This window comes from Lutra lutra, chromosome 5 (genome assembly GCF_902655055.1).
Source record: "Lutra lutra chromosome 5, mLutLut1.2, whole genome shotgun sequence".
In the NCBI taxonomy this organism is placed as follows: domain Eukaryota; kingdom Metazoa; phylum Chordata; class Mammalia; order Carnivora; family Mustelidae; genus Lutra; species Lutra lutra.
In genome coordinates this window covers 68102568-68128633 of record NC_062282.1, presented here as the reverse complement: position 1 = coordinate 68128633, position 26066 = coordinate 68102568, and the positions used below count along the sequence as shown (strand labels likewise).

General features: G+C 40.0%; 1 protein-coding gene and 1 long non-coding RNA gene across 2 annotated transcripts in view; one reads left to right on the top strand and one right to left on the bottom strand.

The window, feature by feature from the left end:
• Nucleotides 1-26066, top strand: part of FBN2 (fibrillin 2) — a 251941-nt gene that overhangs the window by 195943 nt on the left and 29932 nt on the right. Inside the window, exons 35-52 of the mRNA XM_047730648.1 lie at nucleotides 1820-1942; nucleotides 2500-2622; nucleotides 6639-6800; nucleotides 7500-7568; nucleotides 7967-8092; nucleotides 9577-9702; nucleotides 10294-10446; nucleotides 13559-13627; nucleotides 14701-14826; nucleotides 15019-15144; nucleotides 15589-15714; nucleotides 18072-18188; nucleotides 20031-20159; nucleotides 20831-20950; nucleotides 23691-23816; nucleotides 24481-24633; nucleotides 25413-25478; nucleotides 25757-25882. Coding sequence (XP_047586604.1) covers nucleotides 1820-1942; nucleotides 2500-2622; nucleotides 6639-6800; nucleotides 7500-7568; nucleotides 7967-8092; nucleotides 9577-9702; nucleotides 10294-10446; nucleotides 13559-13627; nucleotides 14701-14826; nucleotides 15019-15144; nucleotides 15589-15714; nucleotides 18072-18188; nucleotides 20031-20159; nucleotides 20831-20950; nucleotides 23691-23816; nucleotides 24481-24633; nucleotides 25413-25478; nucleotides 25757-25882 — 2166 coding nt within the window. The remainder of the gene's footprint in view (nucleotides 1-1819; nucleotides 1943-2499; nucleotides 2623-6638; nucleotides 6801-7499; nucleotides 7569-7966; nucleotides 8093-9576; nucleotides 9703-10293; nucleotides 10447-13558; nucleotides 13628-14700; nucleotides 14827-15018; nucleotides 15145-15588; nucleotides 15715-18071; nucleotides 18189-20030; nucleotides 20160-20830; nucleotides 20951-23690; nucleotides 23817-24480; nucleotides 24634-25412; nucleotides 25479-25756; nucleotides 25883-26066) is intronic.
• The window catches only part of LOC125100471 (uncharacterized), a 72068-nt gene continuing 61757 nt past the window's right edge, over nucleotides 15756-26066 (bottom strand). The window contains exon 3 of the long non-coding RNA XR_007127561.1: nucleotides 15756-16040. This is a non-coding gene — a long non-coding RNA (uncharacterized LOC125100471). The remainder of the gene's footprint in view (nucleotides 16041-26066) is intronic.

Sequence of the window (26066 nt, the reverse complement as noted above, 5' to 3'; positions counted from 1 at the left end):
TTTCTTGGTTTTCAATTTGCTGTCAACGCTTTTCTGTATTGTTTGAATTTCTGAGTATGCATCAATTTTAAAAAAACAAGACAGTATTTTGAAATACCTTCACTTGTGTAAGTGTAAGTATACCCAAGTATTACATTATTTAAATGGAAGTTATTTCTAATAAAGTTCATTTAGAAGTAAAATGCATATGAAGAGGGCTGATAGTACAGTTCCATTTTCACTTCGAGATTAACAGTATTTAATCATAGACTAATGAGTCTGATTCATTTGTATAAAGAGAGTAACTGTCTTTATAGCCTCACCACAAAAAAAGACACATTAATACATCAGTTGATTTTTTTTCCCCCAACAATTTATTTCTCTTTACATTAGCAGTACAAGCTCACTAATGATAAGCTGGACTGGCAGAAAAATGAAATTCCATCAGTTGGTCTTTTAAACAAAGTTTGGACCACACTTGAAATTTAATACAGTTGGAACTCATTATTCCTTAACTATGATGAACGACCAGCAGAACTTTTTAAACTTCATACCTAACTGTCTCTAGACAGCATGTTAGCATGACTGGTCTCATCTGGCCTAAAATGACATGCCTGCTCTGCCTTCTCAGAGTATGAGGGCATTTGTGTACAGAAATGTCCATCTTCTTCCTACAGTAGAAATATAGGTTATGACTACAGCTGGACACATACCTATATGCCTTCATATTCATATGCATGAGGAAGGTAACTTCTCCCTTACTGATTGAATTAAAGCTTCATGGAAGAGTTTCATAAATGGAATTTATGTTTTCAATTCAGTGGAGACATTTTAATGAAATTTGTGAGAACATAGAGCAATGGTTGATCTTATTATACGCTATTAGAAAAAAAATACTTCCCTATTTATTATTATTATTATTTTTTTAAGATTTTATTTATTTGACAGAGAGAGAGAGAGAGAGATCACAAGTAGGCAAAGAGGCAGGCAGAGAGAGAGGGGAGGAAGCAGGCTCCCTGCGGAGCAGAGAGCCCGATGCGGGGCTCGATCCCAGGACCCTGAGATCATGACCTGAGCTGAAGGCAGAGGCCTTAACCCACTGAGCCACCCAGGCGCCCCATACTTCCCTATTTAAAACTAAGTTTATGGTAACAGATTAGACTGCAGAATAAAAAAAGGTTTTTAAAAAAGTTAAATAATTTTAGGGGCGCCTGGGTGGCTCAGTGGGTTAAGCCGCTGCCTTCGGCTCAGGTCATGATCCCAGGTCCTGGGTTCGATCCCCACATCGGGCTTTCTGCTCAGCAGGGAGCCTGCTTCTTCCTCTCTCTCTGCCTGCCTCTCTGCTTACTTGTGATTTCTCTCTGTCAAATAAATAAATAAAATCTTTAAAAAAAAAAAGTTAAATAATTTTAATGTTATCTTTAATATTTAAAATATGTTCTATACTTTGTGTGTTGTGGATGTTTAGAAGACATGTTTGTACTAAGTTATTAAAATCTTGGAATTTATTTTCATGTTTAGTTTTTCACAGTCTCATTCCATTGATATGTTCATATTTAGTTCTTTCATTTTTATGCCTTAGGCAAATTCTTTCTTTTTTAAAGTATAGTATAACCCAAGACAGTTAAAATGCTCAGTAAAATAAAATATTTCTTTTAGACCTTTTTTTTCCATAGATGAACATTAGTTGTTGCCATTTCTGCGGTCTACCTAGTCAAAGAAAAAGAAAATTCTTTACTACAAAAAAACATCTGGGGAGATAGAAAAATTTATTAATGTGATAAAAATTAAATCAAAATGTCTTTGTACATAAGAGATTATTACTTTTTTTAATCCTCAGATATTGATGAATGCTCCTTCCAAAATATTTGTGTGTTTGGAACATGTAATAATTTGCCTGGAATGTTTCATTGTATCTGTGATGATGGTTATGAATTGGACAGAACCGGAGGGAACTGCACAGGTATGGCCAGTAAAGGGCTTGATCGTGTTCTTACTAGTTGAGGTGAATATTTTGTGCTAAGTATAAAAATTCCTCAAATTTCTGCTCAGCCCTCTGCTTAGCCTGCTTTATACGTCATGTTATGTATTTTTTTGGAAAAAAATTGTATACCGACACACTTACTTTTAACTATGGGATTGATACATTTTATGTAAATAACTTAGTATTAAATATCTAACAGGAAACTAGGAAACTGTTTCTTTGTATAAATGTGTGCATGTGTATGTACATAAATACATATATCATTTAAGCAGATGGTGACATTTTTTTCTTCTTCAGCATCCCAACATCTAATTATTATTTATTAAATAAGTTAAAGGATACTGTCCTGAATACCGTGTGGTTGATCTGTGGAACCTGTTATAGATCTGTCCAAGGATTTGATCTCTGTTTCACTGTGCTGAGGCCTGCCCAGAGATCTTTAATAACTTGCAAAGATTCTGCCAAATTTGTGGAGATAGCAGTGTGCAGAGAAAAAGTAAAGATGTTGATGTGGGCATTTTAAATGCTTTTCCTAGATATTGATGAGTGTGCAGATCCCATAAACTGTGTGAATGGCCTATGTGTCAACACTCCTGGTCGCTATGAGTGTAACTGCCCCCCGGATTTCCAGCTGAACCCCACTGGTGTGGGTTGTGTTGGTAAGTGAAACAAAACTATATAGAGTTAAATATTCACACTTTCATGGTAATGCACTGTGGTGAGTATTTGCTGTAATTAATTTGAAAACAAAATAGTCCTTTCCCTTAACACACTCAGATTACCAATATGTATGGTTACTCTTGTTTTGTTTATCTTCCAAGACAAAGAGAGGAGTCGGAAAAGGAGTGACAGCCTAGATAGCAAAGTGGCTCTCAACCCAAGCTGCACAGTAAAATCCCATTTGGAAATGCCAAAATCTACTGATGCCTACTTCACATCCAGAAATTGAGTCATTGTCATTTAAGTAATACTGAGTCCTCAGTATTACTTAAAAACTTTGTTGGAGCAAAGGCTATGAACAGGCAGCTGATAAAAGAGAGTACTGCAAAATGAACAAAGACAATGAGCAAAATGATCAAAGTCTTTAGTAATAAGAATAAATCAAAACACCTGTATAACTATCACTTTATGCCTAACACACTGACAAAACTTCGGCAACCTGGTTGGTGTAAAGTGTTGGTAGGAGCATGGACCTCAAGGAGCTCTCTCTTCTCCTGGTAGAAGTAAAGATCAGGGTAGCTTTGCAGAGAAGATTCTTGGAGAACAGTACCCAGATTAACTGTCAATTTAGGTTTTGAGTTTCTTAGTAGAGCAGTTCTGTCTTTGTGTGGTTTGATATTTAATGGCCTTATTTTTTCTCAGAGGTCTTCCAAAGAATGGAGGCTCATTCTATCTTAAAAGCACCATAATGGCCCGTTAGACCCTCCTCTAAGTCTAAGATGCAATATGAGATATTGATGATCTTGTTTTCCCTTTGTCCTAAAATTTTTTGCCATTTTATTATTTTAGGTTTTATTTCATCATTACTCACCAGTTAGGTCCAATGATTCTAAAAACAAAGATGAAAATAATAAAGTGGAAAATCATGCCATCACCTAGAAGGATTGATATAATAGTGAAAAAAATGCCACCATTTCATAATCTTCAGTTTTCTTACTGTGTTGCTCCTGGGGTGGCATCATCTTCCAAGAAGGTATAAAAGAACATTGGAGTCACTATATTTGGAATCTTTAGGCACCTATTGAACACAGTTGAGAGTTCAGAAGTTTTCACTTTCTGGCCATGGGCAAGGAAAAGAAAATAGGGCGTGAAAAACATTTCCCAGTTGTCAGGTGGATCGGGAGATGGATCAGGAGATGAATGCAACATAGACTCCAGTCTAGATTCTAACGATGGTGGAATTAATCATAGAAGCCAAATGCCAGGCTGCAAGTCTTCAGAGACCACCATCCTAGATGAGATTTTTCAAATTCAAGAATCAAAGAGTGAGTGAATAGTAGACCTCTGCAGACACAGGAAATACGATCTTCTCAACTCTTAGTAGGAAGAACCTCAACATGCAGTATTTAACAAGTACTTGAGTCATTCCTCCTATTCTTTTATATCCCAAATTTAATTGATGCAGGTAAAAGGTACAGGTATTTAGGCAAAGGTTATTAAAACAAAATATGGCATGTAGAAAGATCACTGAGCTGACTATCCTAACTGGTGTTGATAAATCCAAAAGTGATTTTTTTTTAATTTATGGAGCAAAGAAAATAGCTGTCCTCTCATCACCAAAGTGAGGAGCTGTCACAGTTTTCAAAAATGTCTTCAGCATTGTGTTTTAATGATGCAAGAAAAAGAACAAGAAGTAATGATAAGCTAGAAGCTATTATAGATGTGTTTGAAATGTGTAATCAGTTTTTACAAAGTGGATATGTTTCAGGTTCATGCATGGCAGCCGATGGGCCGGTAATTGTGTTCATAGGACCATCTCAGTCATGTATCTCTCCAAAACCAAGAAAATCTGGAACAAAAATTTGAATTAGAGATGATTAAGTTGTTACTAGAATTTCTAGTAAAGTTGTTTCACTGTGCTTTTTTTTTTCCTGTGAATTATTTTCTAAGTTATTATAAAAAATTGAAAACTTCCATTTGATGCAGATGGTAAATGCCAGTGACTGTATTTCCTGATATTGAGGGCTAAGAACATGGAAACTGTGAACCAGCAGTTTCTCTGTTGGCTCTAGGTGGCAAAGAAAGAAACTGACTGGCCCATTCACAGACATGGGTAAAGACATTGACTGCTACAGTACTGGTGGTAGCATGGACTTCAAAATCATTTCTGGAGAGTAGATAGATTGAAAAAGAATGACAATTGGCCACCCCGTAGAGCTGACAGATTGCGTGTAATAAAAACGGAATGAGACCTATGACAAAATACCATTTATGGAAATTTAAAATGTGCTCTTGGAAACCAAAATGCTCATTTTACAAGAACACAGACATAAAGTTATTATTAAACACATTCAGATGGTTGGTTAGAGGACAAGGAAAAGTGAGAGAGCGGAGGAAGGGCAGGAGGAAGCATGAATGCATGCAAACCTAGTAAGAGCAGGACCAAGGCTTAGTTCACCTCTCTGTACCTGCGATTAAGCAACAAAAACAAGAAAGAAAGAAATTAAAGGCTTTCCAAGTGATTCTCATGAGCAATCAGGTATGAAAGCTACATTGTAGGCCATACTGAGGACTTGAGATTATACTCTTGACTGAGAAGGTAAGCCGTTGGAAGTACTTCTGAAGGGTTACTGTGGGTATGGGGTTGGGGGGCTGTCAGCTGTCATCAGGTCAAGGACTGAAGTCAAGAGTTGAGTTAGGAAATCATTGCAGTGGTCCAGGAGAGAGGTGGCAGTGGCTTGGTTCAGACTGTGGTGATGGGGGCAGTGGAGAGGTCACATTTCAGATACGGAAGTGACTGACTTTATTACTAGATTGAATACAGTAAGGAGTCAAAGACTGACTCCAAGGTTTAGGGCCTGAGCAACTGAATAAAATGGAGCTGTATTTATTATTGAAAATGCCAAAGACACAAGAGAGGAGTGGAGTACGTTTTATATGTGGAGGAAGGAGGATCAAGAGTTTGATTTTGCTGAGTGAAATAAGTAAAGCAGAGAGAGTCAATTATCATATGATTTCACTTATTTGTGGAGCATAACAAATAGCATGGAGGACAAGGGGAGTTAGAGAGGAGAAGGGAGTTGAGGGAAGATGGGGAGATGAACCATGAGAGACTATGGACTCTGAAAAACAATCTGAGGGTTTTGAAGGGGCGGGGGGGTGGGAGGTTGGGGGAACCAGGTGGTGGGTATTGAAGAGGGCACGGATTGCATGGAGCACTGGGTGTGGTGCAAAAACAATGAATACTGTTATTACGCTGAAAATAAATTTAAAAAATTAAAAAAATAATAAAAAAAAGTTTGATTTTAGATGAGTTAACTTTAAAGCAACTATTGGATATCTAAGGGGAGAAATCAAACAGACAGCTGGCAGAACGGCCTAGGGTTCTGGGAAGAGATGAAAAACAGAAATGTTAATTTGAGAGTTCTGAGCAAAAACATAGGATTTGAAGTTATGGAACTAATGATCTAGATGATAATTATGGATCGAGAGCAGGGAAAGACTGAAATTCTTTGATGTCTTAAGTATCCTCTCTAAAGTTGTTACTGACTGCGTTGCCCAAAATTCTCAAAGGTCTCTGTGCAAACTGAGCTGAAACCAGATAATGGGGAGGGAAGGAAGGAGATGGGGTTATCGATATTTCTTTGATAGGATACACAGCTTTAAGCTGACTTCCCTGGGATTTTATTTCCATTTTGATAAATTCATGATACTGATTGATTATGACAAAAATTTTTTTCATTCCTATTAGTGAAGATCCAGAAGTTCCCCAAATGAGCAGTTTCTCATCATCTTGTTTTGTCTGTGATCTGTATGGATCTCTAAATATAGGAAAATCCCATTTTTACTCATTCCTACAACACAATCTTGAAAAGGTTTAACAAGAGATTGTTTTGTGTGAGAGATGAAGATGAACGTTTCACATTCATGTGTAGAATCAGAATTTCATCCTTTGCATTGCCTCTCCCCAAAAAGGCATTCTTACTAAGATTTAAGCTCCTGTGTTGCTCTGCAGACAACCGAGTGGGCAACTGCTACCTGAAGTTCGGGCCTCGAGGAGACGGGAGTCTGTCCTGCAACACCGAGATCGGAGTTGGCGTGAGCCGCTCCTCCTGCTGCTGCTCCCTGGGGAAGGCCTGGGGGAACCCCTGTGAGACGTGTCCCCCTGTCAATAGCAGTGAGTAGGGCTCCACATAGGAGCCAGGGAACAAAGTGGCTGCTAAAGACTCACTCGTTTTCTTCTTGTGCTGGGGGAGGGGCAAGAGGGGAAGAGTGTGACCTTGGGCTCTTTCAGGGATGATGCTGGAACCAGCCAAGAGGGTTTGATACAAAAGGAATTGGAAATGCTGTCTTTTTAATGTTTTTCATGATATGATAAAAAGAAAAAACAATTGTTAACCCCATTCCAGTGTGAATGGTGGCATTGTCAGTCCTCCTTGGGATCACAAAGATCATTCCTGGTTCTTCTCAGGGATTGTTGTAGTTCGGGTTCCTACACGTGTTATACTCCTCAAGTCTGTCTACTGTCTGCAGCTGAAATGTGTGTTCTTAGATAGACACCCACGAAACTTGGGAATGGTTGAGTCAGTTTTTTAATTAGCCAAAAAAGTTGTGTATTAAACTTTGTGTTTTAGAAGCTTTTTTCTTTAGCCAAAAACACATGTTTTTGTTATTCTATTGTATGTGTAACTTGTGAAGTAGTGACCTTACTTCAAGTAAACTGTAATAAAGACTTAAATGTATTTGAAAGGGCACTAGAGAATGGAGTTTACTCCTCTTAGAGTGTGTTTTGAGTCTGGCAACTGCAAAATGCTTCTTCATTGTCTCAGCCCCTTGAACACTGGTGTCAAATCTCTTCTCTCCCATTGTTTTGTAGCTGAGTATTATACCCTGTGTCCCGGAGGTGAGGGCTTCAGACCCAACCCCATCACAATCATCTTAGAAGGTGAGTGCACCTCTAATTGTCATCCAGATTTAAACAATATAAAGAGAAAATCTGGCAGAAAAGTTAGTGTGGGGCAATCTAAATAAGATTATTTTGCAAAATGACAGTGGGACAGCAGGTTACCAGGTTGCTGAAGAGCCACTAGTAACTGGGAAAGATAGGACCCATGACAGTGATTGGATGTCTGATTGCTCTGCAGAGAAACTCTCATCCCCAGCTTGCTTTAACCAGTCTTCTTGGGTTTTAGCAAATTTGCATGACAAAGCAAATTATCCATGGTCAGAAGAAACCTAAGGCATGGAAGTCTCTGCGGGTCATACAGCATCACACATTGGAGGGCTCTAACAGAAACCTTGATGGTGGTACTTGCTGTGAGTGAGCTGTCTGTCCTTCCGCAGATATCGATGAATGCCAGGAGTTACCAGGTCTCTGCCAGGGTGGAAACTGCATCAACACTTTTGGAAGCTTCCAGTGCGAGTGCCCGCAAGGCTACTACCTCAGCGAGGAGACCCGCATCTGTGAAGGTGAGCTGCATGGACACCTTCAAGTTGTTAGCACTCTTTAGAACACAGTTACTGTTAGCCTCGTTCATTACTTTTATCTTGTCCTAGCCATGCTGCTCAGTTGTACAGTAAGAGATAAATTAATTTACAGCTTAAACGCTATAATTTACTGCAATTTTTCTCTGAGTGCATGGATTGATTATAAATGGGGAAAGCTGGATTCATGTGAAAACATCAGTATCAAATAAGTTATTATCTCAAATATGGATAAGAGTTCTATTTTACATACAGAAAATAGGTAAACTAGGACGCAACTACTAAGTTACTAATTTTCAGTAATTTTTAAATGTCAGGAGGCATCGTATGAAGACATTCAAAGATGATGCTGATGCCTTTCTTGCTTCCGTCCCCTCACTTCTCCGTCTCCTGATAGACAGGGAGCTTCTTGACTCAAGGTCCACATCTTAGTTGTCTTTCTAGCTGCAGGTTCTAACTTACAAAAGACTCTTGGAGTTTATTTATGGAAGGAATGAATAAGTTTTTCTAAAAATGAACATTAAACGTGCAAATATAATTTTTTCCATTATAACCTTTTCTTTAGAACACATTAGATAAATATTTCTAGAAGAAATGTGGTTTAGTAAGGAGAATAAGCAGCAGCTGCACTCCTAGAATCTCTGAGTGGCTGCTAATTTGAAAGGAGCTATGCAGAGTAAGACTTTCCTCCGAATCAGACCTGTAACTACAGGGAACAAACTGGTGGTTGCCAGAGGGGGTTAGCATGATGGGTGAAGGGGAGAGGGAGGTGCAGGCTTCCAGTTACAGAATGAAGAGGTCATGGAATGAATCACACAGCATAAGGAATATGATCACTGATATTGAAATAGTGATGGAACAGGGCAGACAGTAGCTTTGTTTGTCGTGAGCACGGCATAACATATGAACTTGTCCAATCACTGAGTTGTACAGCTGAAACTAATATGATGATGCATGTCAACTCCTCTCAAATTTATGAAAAAGATAAAGGCTTTCCTAACTACCTTCAGTTTAAAGTCAGCATTAAACTTTAGTTTAAATGACAGAAGAGGACAGCAAGCATTATAACACTTCCATTTGAAAAATGTGAAATTTCAATTAAAAAATTATGAGTGCCTGGAGACCCAGGGTGATCAGCGCCTAGTCAGACAGGTGGGCACTCTGTGCAAGGGTGTTGGGCTGGGGTGGCAGGAATATGGGTGCCTTTCATATTATTTTTGCCACTTCAGAAAAAATTTCTTCTGATCACCTCGATTTTTGAATATTGGCTTTTTTTTTCTTTTAAAAAAAGACATACTTCGTGTCAGGTAAATGCATATTTTGGGGTCTTTTCTGTAGAACTGCTTTAAATTCTAAACTTTTTTAAAATATGGATTTAGGGAATCAGCCATATGTTTTGTTTAAGCTTAAATGTTGTAAATTCATGATACAATAGCATATGACTTAATATGTCTCCTTGCTTATTGTAGATATCGACGAGTGTTTCGCACACCCCGGCGTGTGCGGGCCCGGGACATGCTACAACACACTGGGGAATTACACCTGCATCTGTCCGCCTGAGTACATGCAGGTCAATGGAGGCCACAACTGCATGGGTACGTGAGGCCTTGGACAGGGGTGAGGTCACATGCTCGCGCACTCAGGACTCAGTAGGATTGTTCAGAAAGTTTGGAAATTTAAGTATTTATGAATGATGAAGTATTCCACAGGCTTATAAAATTGTGGCTCTGCATCATTCGTTTGGGCTTGAGATATATATTTCCATGGTCCAAAGCCTGAGTCTGAGACACAAAATGTCATCCAATGTTACACTTACCTATTCCTAAATAATTTGTTTTCCATTCATGTCAGGGGAACATTATTTTATAAACAAGAGAACATTTAAAATTTAATAATTGTATTACTTTTAAAATTAAATCAGTGCCTTTGAGTAGAGAAATGAGTATCTGTTCATTTTGTTTGCCAAGAAAATTATAAATGGAAATCGCTTATCTGAAAATGGGAGAGATTGAGGTTAATCTATGCATGATTTATGTTCAACTTAAAGGATTATTTTAAGTTGCCTCCACATGGCTAAAAAGTACTTCGGAGTTACTAATCAAGAAAGCTTGGTGTCTCCAGGTACATGGATTTCATTAGTAGCTGCTTCCTGCTCTGACTGGTGGGCTTGTTTTTCTGTTACATAGACATGCGAAAAAGCTTTTGCTACCGAAGCTATAACGGAACCACTTGTGAGAATGAACTGCCTTTTAATGTGACAAAGAGGATGTGCTGCTGCACGTACAATGTGGGCAAAGCCTGGAACAAACCGTGCGAGCCTTGCCCGACCCCAGGAACGGGTAAGTGCATAGCTGAGCTGCTGCTGCAGGCCCAGCTGGTGACACGTGTGTGTGACAGCTGAGTCCAAGCCACTGTGTGCTAAAACCAGACATGTTCGGTTCTGAGAATACCCAAGGGCATCATAGGTCATAGGATGCCATGTCCCAAGTGGCCCTTTTTGGGGTTCAAATATGAATTTCTGAGGTATCTTTTGAGGAGGAATCTAGATCCTGAAAATAAGCCCCGCTGCTAAAGAGTGAATGTGTAGAGCGCCAGTCCATTTAAGTTCATTATTTTATAGTGTTCTGGTGAATTAGTCAGTTACTCATCGAGCAGGTAATTACTGAGCAACTGTCGTGTGTCACTGTGGTCAACTTGGAAGGTGTCTTATTTTGATTTAAAACCTGTGGTGATTTCAAGTCCATCAAATTCACTAGGTATTGTTTTGTTTCCATCTTGAAAAATCCCCCCAAAAATGGATTTGATGAGCAGACCTCACGTGAAAGCAGCCTATAGCCAACATGTTTTCTTTTTTCTAAAGATTTTTATTTATTTATTTGACAGACAGAGATCACAAGTAGGTAGAGAGGCAGGCAGAGAGAGAGGAAGGGAAGCAGTCTCCCTGCTGAGCAGAGAGCCTGATGCGGGGCTTGATCCCAGGACCCTGAGATCATGACCTGAGCTGAAGGCAGAGGCTTTAACCCACTGAGCCACCCAGGCACCCCAACCAACATGTTTTCTTATACATATGTTTCCCCCCAAACTTACCTGAAATTTTTAGGCAGAAAATAAAACTGGTCTTTACATGGTAAAATTTTTCTCACAAACTAGAAGATAATAAATTGCTACGAGAGGAAAAAAAAAAATGAATGCCTTAAAATTGTTGCTTATTCAGGTTCATTTATGATGTAGACAGTTACTTTCAATATTTGTTAGACGCGGGACGCCTGGGTGGCTCAGTTGGTTAAGCAGCTGCCTTCAGCTCAGGTCATGATCCCAGCGTCCTGGGATCGAGTCCCACATCGGGCTCCTTGCTTGGCGGGGAGCCTGCTTCTCCCTCTGCCTCTGCCTGCCATTCTGTCTGCCTGTGCTTGCTCTCGCTCCCTCTCTCTCTGACAAAAAAAAATATATATATATATTTGTTAGACGCTAAGCATTGCACCAGTCAGGCAAACGAGAAACAATGATTATGCGTTTGTTGCCAAACATTGCTTAGGGAACACATATTCAAATGTGTTGCTATAATTAATGCAGTAATGATGGGGCGCCTGGGTGGCTCAGTGGGTTAAAGCCTCTGCCTTCGGCTCAGGTCATGATCCCAGGGTCCTGGGATCGAGCCCCGCATTGGGCTCTCTGTTCAGCAGGGAGCCTGCTTCCTCCTCTCTGCCTGCCTCTCTGCCTGCTTGTGATCTCTGTCTGTCAAAAAAAAAAAAAAATTATAAAAAAATAGTTAATGCAGTAATGAAATGAAAATAAGGAGAAACAGGAAAAGTGCACATAGGGAGCCTTTCTTGGGGACTCTAATTCAGTGGATAAATGGATTTTCTTAACTAACTTGCTGTAGTTGTGCTCCGAAAAAACAAATGGAAATGTTTTTATGATTCTGTAATTTAAAAACTCCCATCAGTTAGAAATTGAAGATCACTGGGTTGGGGAATTAAATATCACTTTTTGGTTTTTTATTGTTGTTGTTTTTATTTATTGATTTCGGGGGGGGGGGGAGACAGCATGTGGTTGGGGGAGGCAGAGGGAGAGGGAGAGAAGCAGACTCCGCCCTGAGCAGGGAGCCCGATGTGGAGCTTGATCCCTTGACCCCAAGATCATGACATGAGCCAAAATCGAGAGTTGGACACTTACGTGACTGAGCCACCCAAGAGCCCCTAAATACCACTTTTTGTAAGAAGTAAAGGCCTTAGGCATAAGAGGACATGTCTGCATTTATATTCAAGTTCTGCCACTTACTATCTGACCTCATGTAGATGATTCCTCCTTTCTGAAACTGATTCCTCATATACAGAATAGATGATAAATTAGAAATGACAGTAACTAATTCATATGGCTCTATAGGAAATGAGAGGACGCATATAAATTACAATTTATGCATCGCCAGGCTCTTACACACTACTGAATCGAGCATCTGTCATGTGTCTCTGTGTATGTTGTGGGTGCTGAGTTGAGCTTTGGTGGATGCAGCACACAGAGCCCCTCCCTGATAGCATATCACGTATGGTCTGCTCTCCCTGCTTTACCTAACAGTGTTTTCAAGAGTTTTACTCACGTGTGTTGCCATGGGCGTCAGAAGTGATCTGCTTCTTAAAAAATGATAATTCTCTTAAACTTCTATTAGCTTGGTGAATTATGTGATAGGAGTAAATGTTTTAGTCTGTTTTATGCTATGATGCATTATTTCTGATGCGTCAAATTTCACATTCCAACCAAATAGACATTTATGTTTAAAAAGATGAGATGGGATGCCTGGGTGGCTCAGTCGGTTAAGCCACTGCCTTTGGCTGAGGTCATGGTCCTGGTCCCAGAGTCCTGGAATCGAGTCCCACGTCAGGCTCCTTGCTCAGCAGAAAGCCTGCTTCTCTCTCTCTCTGCCTCTGCCTGCCACTCTGCCTGCTTGTGTGCTCGCTCACTTTCTCTCTCTCTGACAAATAAATAAATCTTAAAAAAAAAAAAGATGAGACAAAATTAGTGTCTCATTCATTATTCATTGTTCATCTGTTTCACACTAGGACAACTGTTTTTGCATGCCTGTGCCTTTGTGCAATTTGTAATCCCTTTTAAAATTTGTACTTTAACCTGGTTTTTTGATGTATATAAATTAGATCATTATTAAAGATCTGCATCTCCAAAGAACAAAAGAATTTAAATGCCTACAGTAAATATTTTGAATCTTGTAATATTTACTTCTAACATCAGAGCATTACAAAGTTAATGAGGGTAATAATGGTAAAGAATGACTAGAATCTGCTTTTGGCAGAAGCTGGTAATATTATCAAGTAAATATAATTGAGATTAAAATATCGTTATGAGTAATATAAAATATATTTGTCAGTACAAGTATGTAAAATGTTATTTGAAAGGAGTTTGAGAATTCTAAGAGTGTATTTGCTTTATCCTTTAAAGCTGACTTTAAAACCATATGTGGAAATATCCCTGGATTCACCTTTGACATTCACACCGGAAAAGCTGTTGGTAAGTTTTCCAGATTATTTTTATTTTAATACATATAGGTAGCATTTTGTAAAAGTTTCTTTGGTGTTTTTAAAGCTTAAAGTGCCATAAAATACAATAATCTGGAGTCTGATCTGGTACAGTTAGACAGGAAGGAACTAACACATTTATAGCCTCTACCTAAGTGTTTTTGGTTTTTTTTTAAGTTTTTATTTATTTATTTGACAGACAGAGGTCACAAGTAGGCAGAGAGGCAGGCAGAGAGAGAGGAAGAGAAGCAGGCCTCCTGCTGAGCAGAGAGCCCGATGCGGGGCTCGATCCCAGGACTCTGGGATCATGACCTGAGCCGAAAGCAGTGGCTTTAACCCACTGAGCCACCCAGGCGCCCCAACCTAAGTGTTAATAAGGGTATTACTCTGTCAACATAGTTTGGTGATTGGGTTATGATAGTTGTAGGACTGTCTCAAGATTTCATACATATCAAGCTAACACCTAAGTTTTTCTTCTCATGAATATTGTATTAAATGACTCTAAATTATCCACTTTATTGTACCCTTAAGTTGCTCTTTTTATAACTATATACTTACATTTTTGGTGTATTTTAGCAGGATCCCTTCCTACTGATCTACTTAGGAATTTGCAGAATTATCAGTTATACAAATCATTTTCTTCTGAATATTGTTCAATTTCTTTCTATTGTTCGTTGTACTTTTTTCCCTCAAAGATAAAGTAAGCAATATAATTTTAAGAAAACCTAGCTTTCTTCATTAGATGAATAGCAGCAGTTATTAGGGGAGCCTGAAACATGACTTGAAGAGGAAGCTTGATTCCCTAGGAAGTTTATTTGGTACATTGACACTAAAAATCACTTGGTGTTATTTGATCGGCTACAACACTATTCAAAGGAAAGTATTCTATCTTGTGGCCTATATGCGTTTGTAAACCAAAAAATCATTCATGGCACTCTGGAATTTATTTTTGTGATGCTGAGTGAGTGTTCTCATTCCAGCATACATGTAGCACTGTCAAAGGTTTTTAATGGTAAATATGCTAAGCAGAACTGCATAGATGTGACTGAATCTGTTCACTTTCAGACATTGATGAGTGTAAAGAGATCCCGGGCATTTGTGCAAACGGCGTGTGCATCAACCAGATTGGCAGTTTCCGTTGTGAATGCCCCACGGGGTTCAGTTACAATGACCTGCTCTTGGTCTGTGAAGGTAATCCGAACGACACATGACCCCCAGCCAGATGAGTTCAGTGGACAGAAATGGGTTTTAGATGGTCTCCTGATTTGTACAGGGTCTTCTGAGGTACTGATCAGTATTGAGGAGTGGGTCACCACACGGGTGAAGTGAAGGTAATACTCACGCAATAGGGAGGTCCTTACCTTGGCCTTGTTGCTCTTGCAGACATTGACGAGTGCAGCAACGGTGACAATCTGTGTCAGCGGCATGCAGACTGCCTCAACAGCCCTGGCAGTTACCGCTGTGAGTGTGCAGCTGGCTTCAAGCTCTCCCCCAATGGAGCCTGCGTAGGTGAGAGGCCACGCCCCACACCCTCCCTGGCCCTCCTCCAAGCAGCTGGCCATGCTTTCCTCTTGTAATCTATTTTCAGAGAGAATTTTGACAAGATTTTCTAAGTAAATCCTTTTGTTCCTATTGAATCTATTTCACCATATATTTTAGATTAATTTGTGAGGAAAAAAATCCCTTCAGTGGATTTTCCTAGGATTAGACCTAAAATAAAATAGTATCTTTGAGATACTAATCAGTGTAGAAAATGGCCCAATTTTTTTTTGTTTTTTGTTTAAAGTCATGGGTATTTTCAGGCTTCACTTCTTTTGATTCAGCTGTTGTTATGGTTCATTTTCAGCCTGTCTGTAATAATTAATAGCGGGTTCTAGAAACAGGCCTGTGAAAATATGAAGGAATCTTAATAAAAATCAGACATGTGTAACATGTGTTTTATTTTTGTTTTAGATCGCAACGAATGTTTAGAAATTCCTAATGTTTGCAGTCATGGCCTGTGTGTTGACTTGCAAGGAAGTTACCAGTGCATCTGCCACAACGGCTTTAAGGCGTCTCAGGACCAGACTATGTGCATGGGTAAGAGGGAGGATGTTAGTTCAGGAGGGCAGTGAATTGAGACTCCCAAAGAGCTTGCAGGTTGGCCACTTGCTGTGACTAACTCCCATGCCTCTTGTCAGAAACAGTCCCACAACAAGTTAGCTCTATTAAACGGCTTATGCCTTTATTCAATGGAAAATTTGTGAGCAGAAACACACCACAGTATGTTCCTTGGTTCACTGTTCACAACCTTTTTGCTCAGATGCCTTCACACACTTCTCAAGCACTCTGGGTTCTATGGAAGTCACCACAGTCACCAGTTATCCTTTACCCTTCTCTGTTCCTGCTCGAGGAAACGTTTCCAGCTGCAAGAATATAAGGGAGTAAGAGTAGTAAGAACAACAGTATTGAAATACTGTCACACACATATGTATGTTTATATTCTTTTCCACCAAATCACTGAATACATGGGACTTACTGGCTGCTTTTGTGTTTTAACTCTTAAAAGTATGTTTAGAAGCAAATGTAACAAAACTCTAAAATGTTCCAGTAGCTCGTGTAATGGTTAGCTGAGCAGTAATAGTGTTCAGTAAATACTTGCTGAGCCGACACATGAGATTTGAAAGGTGGATGGGCTGGCCACCTTGGAGCCCAACCTGGGAACTCAGCATAAATCCTTCAATCTGATGTCAACAACAGGCTGTATCTCAGGCAAAAGAGTTCTCCATGCACTGCACTTGAAAGAGGAAAATTAAATTTAAAACTTGGCTATTTATAATTAGCACCTTCTCAGTTTAGAAAAAGCTGAACTCATGCATCTACTATTTTGGTGTTGAAGATATTACCTGTATGAATGGTAAATCAGATTTCAGTACTACAGGACTAGTTTCCTTTATGACCCATCCATACCTCAAGGACCACCTGGAGAACTAGCCATCTGCTGCCTTGTAAGACTTCAGCTCTGGCGGTGGGGAAAACTCTCCAGAGGATGCTTGTACAAGGGACAAATGGAGGATCTAGCCCTCTTTGCCTGAACTTTCTGAGAATGCTTGCTCATACATGCTTCTCTTGGCTGTACTCTGTGAGAGAGAGAACATGATTTGCTAAAAAATATTTGAGGTTTGGGGCGCCTGGGTGGCTCAGTGGGTTAAAGCCTCTGCCTTCGGCTCAGGTCATGATCCCAGAGTCCTGGGATCGAGCCCCGCATCGGGCTATCTGCTCAGCGGAGAGCCTGCTTCCCTTCCTCTCTCTCTGCCTGCCCCTCTGCCTAGTTGTGATCTGTGTCTGTCAAATAAATAAATAAAATATTTAAAAAAAAAAATTTGAGGTTTGATTCAAAAATTCATATGGAGAAAACATGACCTCAATCCTAATAATTAATTTATGATAAAAGTCAGTGAGACTCCTTGATAATCTCTCTTTTTTTTTTAAGATTTATTTATTTATTTATTTGACAGAGATCACAGGTAGGCAGAGAGACAGGCCGGGGGTGGAGGGGTGGGGGTGGGAGCTGGCTCCCCGCTGAGCAGAGAGCCCCATGCGGGGCCCGATCCCAGGCCCCTGAGATCATGACCTGAGCTGAAGGCAGAGGCTTTAACCCACTGAGAACCTAGGTGCCCCAATAATCTCTCTTAAACAAAGCTTTCTTTCTAAGGAACAGTACCCTTTTTTGCACAGAAGAGTTCCAAGAGCCTAGAATTCATTGTCTAGGGAATCTGTTTTCTTATATGAGGATGACCTTTCTTTCTTTTTTTTTTTTTAAGATTTTATTTATTTATTTGTCAGAGAGAGAGGGAGAGAGAGCGAGCACAGGCAGACAGAGTGGCAGGCAGAGGGAGAGGGAGAAGCAGGCTCCCGGCCAAGCAAGGAGCCCGATGTGGGACTCGATCCCAGGACACTGGGATCATGACCTGAGCCGAAGGCAGCTGCTTAACCAACTGAGCCACCCAGGCGTCCCTGAGGATGACCTTTCTAAATATATTTTTAATTCCATTTTTTAAAGGCTTATAATAATACTGAGTTCTAGTGGACTTCTTATTTGGATTCTATTAATTCATAAAATTCAGGAAACTGAAATCTACCTTTATTGTACTGATCAGATTAGGGTGTGTAAATTTCTGAGGGAGTGGTGTTGATAATGATTGAATAGAACAAATTGTTTAGTGTTCCAAACAATTGGTTTCCTTACAGTTGACAAGCAAAGCCATTCATTAAAGCATCTGCATTAAGGGAATGCTGGCTTAGCATACTCGTTTCCCTAAAATGAACACGGGTTCCTAAGTATTAAATGAGGAAAATCTAAGTGAGTCAGTAATTTTTTAAAAAATGTAAATGTGTAACCAGCTATGTATTTCTGGTTAAAAATTGAATTCCTTGGAGCCACTATTTCTTTGTAGATGTTGATGAGTGTGAGCGACATCCATGTGGGAATGGAACTTGTAAAAACACGGTTGGATCCTACAACTGTCTCTGCTACCCAGGGTTTGAACTCACTCATAATAATGATTGCCTGGGTAAGTACTCTGTCCTCTGTGGCTACCGTTTGCTGTTTGCACAGTATACTGAAATAAGGAATAAATCCAAAGAGTAAATCAAATGTTTTATCATTAAAACACAAATAGGTGATGAAAAACATGTAATAACATTGACTAATTTCCAGTTAACTAAAGCTGTAGTACTGGTTTAAATAATCACAAGACAGTCTGCTGTGTCGACTACTTCTGTCAGTCAGTCAGTCAGTCAGTGTGGGGGAGGGGTGACATGCAGATAATAGAAAATCTACTGGGATTGCTCTATGGTTTAGGGTGGTTTTTACCCCTTTAATGGGATCAGATATAGACCTGTCATTGTTTCAGTGCTATTGCAAGTATTTCATATAATTTATTCTTGTTTTATATTCAAATACTGACAGAGTGTCCAACTTAAAAACATGCTGCGTCTTTAAACTTCATTTTCTGTCAGCCTTTGAAGCCAGGGATTCCTTTTCCCACAGAAAGGGGGGATTGGGGCTAAGTCTCCACATTAGCCCTCAGAAACCTATTTGATTTCAATTTTGAACAACCGTAAATTTTCACAGGAAAGTGGAAGTGTCTGCTTTGCGTGGTACAGAATTTTATTGTGTGCCCCTAAACAACAATGATTAAAACAAGAATTAGTAGTGAGAGGGGAGTTTCCTTAAGTCAATGGAGGGCATGGCAGGAGGAAGCATGAACAGATGCTGAGCACATGTTTGTTTACCATACACGAGGCACTGTGCTGGTGTTTCATGGTAGACGTCCCTTCATTCACATGGTCCCGTAGGGTTTGAGACAGCAACGCCGCTTGTCGACCATTCCAGACCAGTGCTGCTCACACCACCTCCAACCTCTGATTTATGCCAGCACAGGCTCCTCTCAGTTTTGGTTTTTCTTTTCTGTTTTTGTATGTATGTATGTATTTGAGAGAGCTCACGCACAGACACATGTGCATGCGCATGTGAGTTGGGGGAGGGCAGAGGGAGAGAGTGTTTCAAGCAGACTCTGTGCTGAGCACGAGGTCCAATGGAGGGCTCGATCTTAGGACCCTGAGATCATGACCTCAGCTGAAATCAAAAGTCAGATGCTTAACCAACTGAGCCACCCAAGCACCCCTGTTTGTGTTTTTTCCCCAAATTCTGCCACTGTGAAAAAATTCAGAGCTAACTGAACATTTTCTTCAACTACCACCTTCTTATCAATAATTTCTCAGACCCTTTGTACAACCAGGGAGAATTAAAGACACTGATAATGGCTCTGATCTAAACACAGCCTTCAGAAACCTACAATAATTAATTGAGTAATTACTCCAATGCAGTCAGCCCTAAGTTTCACTGAAACTTAAGATTTTTTTTTCTTTCAAGTTCTTTACTTTGTCAGCAAAATACATGTTAGCAGTTCTAGAGTATATTTAATATAATTGATTTTTCTATATTTAATATGCTCTATTATCTGTGCTTTGAATAGAGTCAGCTTATCTCCACGTACAGTCATCTGCAAACTCGGCCATCAGGTTAAGTGTGTATACCATCTGGTCTCCAAGGAAAGAAATATTCTTCATTTGAAACGAACAGAGAACTTCACCATAAACCTTCAGTTTTTATCTGGCTATAAATTTGAGTTCTATTAATATCAAAACTTGGGGTTGAAATATAGTAGGGGTCTCTGTGACTGTATTAGTCACACATTGCTTGCACTGGGAGCTGATTTTCTCTATGTTGATGAGGATTGCAGTGAAGTATATTTGAAAACGCATGGTAGTGAATATGTTTTTACATTGGAACACGTAATAATATATGTGTAAGAGTTCTCTCTGAAAAGCTTATTCCCGTTTGCTTACAGATATAGATGAGTGCAGCTCCTTTTTTGGTCAGGTGTGCAGAAATGGACGGTGTTTCAATGAAATTGGCTCCTTCAAGTGTTTATGTAATGAAGGTTATGAACTGACTCCAGATGGCAAGAACTGTATAGGTAACTATCTACCCAGTAAACAGTCTTTGTGTTGTTTTGTTGAATAATGATGTGACTTTCCACCCCTCCCCCCACACACACACTTGGAAACCCTCTCACATTTCATTTGATCATCTGATTACTTGACCAATATAAGATACCATGGGAAATTTGGGTATAAGGAATACACCAACATTTGGGAATGGCTTGTCTGAAATGTTTTTTTTTGTTTTTGTTTTTGTTTTTTCTTTAAAGATTTTTTATTTATTTGTCAGAGAGAGAGGGAGAGAGAGCGAGCACAGGCAGACAGAATGGCAGGCAGAGGCAGAGGGAGAAGCAGGCTCCTGCTGAGCAAGGAGCCCGATGCGGGACTCGATCCCAGGACGCTGGGATCATGACCTGAGCCGAGCCGAAGGCAGCCGCTTAACCAACTGAGCCACCCAGGCGTCCCTGAAATGTTTTTATTGGAAGAGAGCTGGGACTATCCATGACACCATAAAAGGAGACGAAACAACTCAGGAAAACCAGCCTCTTGCCAAATGAGTAACATGCAAGATGGCAAAAGAGTATGTCTGGGCATATTGTCCATAGTGACCCAACAGATCAGAGAGACCAAGTTGAATTCATGTTAACATCATTTGGCAACAAGGACCTCATAGTTAAGTCATTTTTTGTCTTGTTTCTCTTTAAAGATACTAATGAGTGTGTCGCTCTCCCTGGCTCTTGTTCTCCTGGTACGTGTCAGAATTTGGAGGGGTCCTTCAGATGCATCTGTCCCCCGGGGTACGAAGTGAAAAGCGAGAACTGCATCGGTAAGGTTAACACTTGTTCTGGGCTCCACGAACTCTTCAGTCTAAGACCCAAGCCAGACCCTATAGCAGGACACTAAATGCAAACCACGGCTGGCAGGCTGACCCATGGAATTAAACATAGAGCTACCCACAGCTGCTTCACTGAACCATCAGAATCGATAGGGAGGTGGAATGGTGGGAACAAAGCATTTAGGAACATGGGGTTTTTCATTAACAGAAATGTCAGACCAGTCAAAGAATTTTCAGTGCACTCTAATCTTTTTTCCAAATGTCAACAAGAGACTTTCTACTGAATTTAAAGAGAGTCTACAAAAATTGTAATCTTTGGCAACCAATTTTAAAACAGCTATTAAAGGTGTCTAGAGTCCTAGAAATGTGGAGCAGAAAATCTTGACCATGCTGTTGAGACATTTTTTTCCTTGGGAAGGCCTCATGTCAAAACGAAAAATATTAATCCATTTGTTGTAACAGATGTTTTTCTGCTGAAACTTCTCCAGCATACAAGAATACTGTAACCACATCAAAAGTGGGTCCCAGAATTGCCTGGTGAACATGATGAAGGCGGACCTTCTTACAGTTACTTAATTTCACTTTTATACAAATTATTTTTTACAGTCTTGTTGAAATTCAGAAGCACCATCCTAGTGTGGTTCTTCTAGCATGAAATGATTACTGAGGGGTTTTTTGCCTTTGATTTATCCAATTTAAAAAAATTGCTCCGTGTAGTTCTACTGTTCACTTTCCAGGGACTCAAAACTGAAGGAGACAGTTTACTCCATTAAATTTAATTATTTTCCAGACCATGTGATTTCATATACTGGATACCCCAAGTCATTCCAGTTCGGTCTTTTATATCTTTTCCCTTTCTTGATCTGCATACTGAGTCATTGTAAAACTATCTGGTGTTTTTAATCCTTAAAAAATAGTAAAGACTAGAAGCATCTTAATAACAACTTTCTTGAAAACTAAAAGATCCTTCCTTTCTTTTATTTTCTTTATTCCATATTTAATCTCAGTTCTTCTTTAGCCCTATAGTCCATCCCTTTATGGGACAATGACAATAACTGTCTCAGCAATTAGAAGGAAAAAGAAAACATGTATTTCTCTGTATCAGAAAGGCTCAGCTACCTTTTCTCTTCATGAAAAAAAAAATCTGTGATTCAGTAACCTTTTATTCAACTGCATAAATATTTTTTCCTTATCCATCATTAGCAACACTTCTATTTTGCATCTCTGAAAAAAATGATCTTAATTTCATTGTAAGACTTACTTTCTTTAGACTAGAATCTTTTCTGCCAATTTTACCCAGATGAAATGATTCTTAACGTGACTATACACACACTTACACAAACATACACATATCACACATGTACACACACACAAATTCATTACACCTTTCAGTGTGTGTTACATTGAATGATTGGCACCTTTTAGGTGCTGGGAATGTAAAAAGATACACTCGTACCTTTAGGTAACCAGATAAGAAAAGACCTATTTTGTAATAGGTAAAGCTGCCTTATAAAGACATCCTTGCCATTCAGTGTGATAGACGCCAGGCCAGAGGCGGGTTCAGGCTATAGGAGCACAAGCTAGGGCTGTGAGGACAGTGGTTAAAAGAATGGCAAGTCAAGGAAGCTCATCCCAAAGGACTGGAGACTTTTGAGGTGGCTCCTAAATGTTGGACAGGAATTGACTAATCAGAGAAAGGAACAGGAGAAAGGAAGCTCCTGGAAAACACAAGCACCCGGGGTGTGCGAAGGGGCAGTGAGTGGCCAACCAGCTCATAAGACTGAACTCAGTCCTGCAGGCAGTGTGGAACAGGGCAAGATTTGGTTTTTGGTTTTTGTTTTTTTTTAAAGAAAGGACATGGTATGATTCACTAAAATTCTACAAATATAAACAGAGAATGTAGTATGTGCCTGACACCGTGCTAGTCTGAGCAGGCAGCAGTGACCCGGACAGGAGTGTCCTATCCTCATGGAGCTGGCATTCCAATGTGGCCGGAACTGTGTAACATTTCCTCACTCCAGTATGGTAACTCCCTATTAAATAAGGACTTCTGATGGGGAAAAAAAAAAAAAAAAAGCCAAATTTCACTGGTAAGGAATCCTTATTTACTTGAGGGACCCTTTCCGGGGTGCCATGGGAATGGTGAAATTCTCAAACCATGTCTGAGTCCCCTTGGTTCCATGGGCACAGATTTTCAAGTAGACAGCCTGGTGGCAGTGTGAGGGCACAAGAGGGAGACATGGCGGTCTATTAGGAGATTTACGGTAATCCTGGTGGCAGGGGAGGTTGAGTTTGAAAGCCCAGAAGAGGTGGAAGTGACAGGGCACATGCTGCCTGCATCTGGAGTACAGGACGAATAAAGGTGATCTTAAGCTGGATGGCTGGAGAGGATCATCAGAGAAGGAGACCCGTTGAGGCCGTGACACCTGTAGAATACTGAACTGGTCACCTGGGACCATACATATAGGGCAGACATATACACTGCCCTAGGGATCACATGCAGGGAGGTGGAGTTTCCTGGGCCTCTGGGCTGTGTGGTTGATTGAAACTGGATACAATCTTTGACTTCTGAAGAGATAATAATAATTATACCTACACATTATATACTCTCGTTTCATATTAAATAATCAGTGGCTAGCAAATAGTGGTAAGATGGACAAATTATTTATTTTCAAAGACTAAACAGTGTATTGATTTACTTAAATTAATACATTCTCCTGCCCTTGTCCAGATATAAATGAATGTGACGAAGATCCCAACATCTGTCTCTTTGGTTCCTGCACCAATACTCCTGGGGGATTCCAGTGCATCTGCCCGCCTGGCTTTGTACTGTCTGATAATGGACGCAGATGCTTTGGTAAGCTTTGGAATGACTTCTCTGTCATCATTTGCCCTTAGGAACATCATAGCTAGACAGTAAGCCCTCATGGAAGTGTAGATCACTACAAAGTACATGTCTATGGCAAATATGTCTAGGTTTAAAAAATAGGTCTCAAAACTGTATGCACTGGACACTTTTAAGGTACTTTGAGGTTTTGGCTCTGTTTCCACATTTTTTAATGTCATACTGAAAAATTACTATTTTATTCGCTTACTATTATTATTGCCTCACAGTTCCATTTGTTGTTGGTATAGATTTTTTTCTGGACACCGGTATATGAGTTGCTTTTAATGTGAATGGATTTACTGAAAGTTATGTAGAATATTTTTGTTAGGTGATCATGTAACAGTAGAAGAAGAGACAGGGAAATAATCTTATTACTGAGCATCACTTCTCAGGTTTCCTAGAGACATTATAAAAACATTTTAAACATTTTAAATAATTACACCAAATTTTATAGACAGGTCAGTGTAAGTTGGCATGTGAAATAGGCCATGGAGGTTTTCCAGACCTTTCAGTTGCTAATCTGATCTGCACCATGTGTTCATCCCATGAGAAACCTTCGTCAGAAACAGTTACACACAGAGTACTCTTCTTACTGACCCGTAAGGAGGCCTGTGATGTTTGCTCTCTTGACTAGATACCCGCCAGAGTTTCTGCTTCACAAACTTTGAAAATGGAAAGTGCTCTGTACCCAAAGCTTTCAACACCACCAAGGCCAAATGCTGCTGTAGTAAAATGCCAGGAGAGGGCTGGGGGGACCCCTGTGAGCTGTGCCCCAAAGATGACGAAGGTGAGAGCTACCACTTTGTGCGGTTTGGGAATGACTGTCAGCCACCTTAACTGTATGTAACTGATGGATATTTTGAAGACAAAATTTGTCCCTCATGTCTAAACTGTAAAGTTCCCTGCGCACCCCCGTCTGAAGGACCCCATCTCCACTTGTGTATTCAGCATGTGTGAACACAGCTAGAGTTCCCATTACTTCATTCCCCTTTTGCCCACTGCCCGAGGTTAGCAGTGCTTGCTTTCAGTGGAATTAATTTGAGATGTGCAGGGCAGGAGATGTATTCCCAACTGCTGCATGGGTCCCATATGGGGATCGGATCCCGGGCTGCAGCTCTCAGAATCTTACATAAAATGGTGAGGAGCTCAGTCAGCACAAGGGCCATTTACAGGATGAGACCAAGAGCCTCCCAGGTCTTGTGTTTTTGCAGCCTAGGTGTAGGGTGCTTCCCAGCAGGCTCAGAACTAGTTTGGTCTCTAGGTCGAGGTAGCTCCCCTGTGTCCTGGGCAGAGGGGGCTCTGGCTGCTGGGCATTAAAGGAGCAAACATATAGAAACAGCCCTTGGTAGGCAGCACCCTGGGAGGCACTGGGCGAGCTTAGGTGACCTGCTCTAAGTAGTCTCAGTGTTGCTTTTTAAATAAACCACAACAATAAAATAAGGCTCTTGTTAAAAGCAGTTTTGTACATGAAAAAATAAGTAGGATTTCATGTATACCATTAATCAGTTCTGAAGTTCTCCGATAGCTGAGATTTCAATAATGGGGAATTTGTGTTCTTCTCTATAGTTGCCTTCCAGGACTTGTGTCCTTACGGCCACGGAACAGTTCCAAGTCTTCATGATACTCGTGAAGGTGTGGTTTGATGTATTTTATTCCTATAATATTTTTATATAAATTGTACATTTATTCTATAAATCATTTTACTATATAACATACTGTATATTTTAATGTATACATACAGTATATATTGTGCATTATATTTATCAGGCTACATTGTATGCAAAATGTAAGTATCTGATAAAAGAGATGTTTACATGTTTTATAAATTTCAAATCTCTTGTTAACAGATACACAGAGTTCTGATGTATCTTTTTATATTGAGAAAGTTTATGGATAATTCTTTATTTTAGATGTCAATGAATGCCTTGAGAGCCCAGGCATTTGTTCAAATGGTCAGTGTATCAATACAGATGGGTCTTTTCGCTGTGAATGCCCAATGGGTTACAACCTGGATTATACTGGAGTACGCTGTGTGGGTGAGTGCTGACTCCACGTTACACACTTGGAAAATTCTAATTCTCATATTGCAGGCACCCTGAGTGGTGGCAGGATTTACAGAGCCAGTATCAGTAGCTAGTAACTGCTTTTTCTTCTCCCACCTTACATTTTCCAGTAGATCTGGTTTATGTGAATATGGAGAGGGTTGCCCAACCTCTGCCT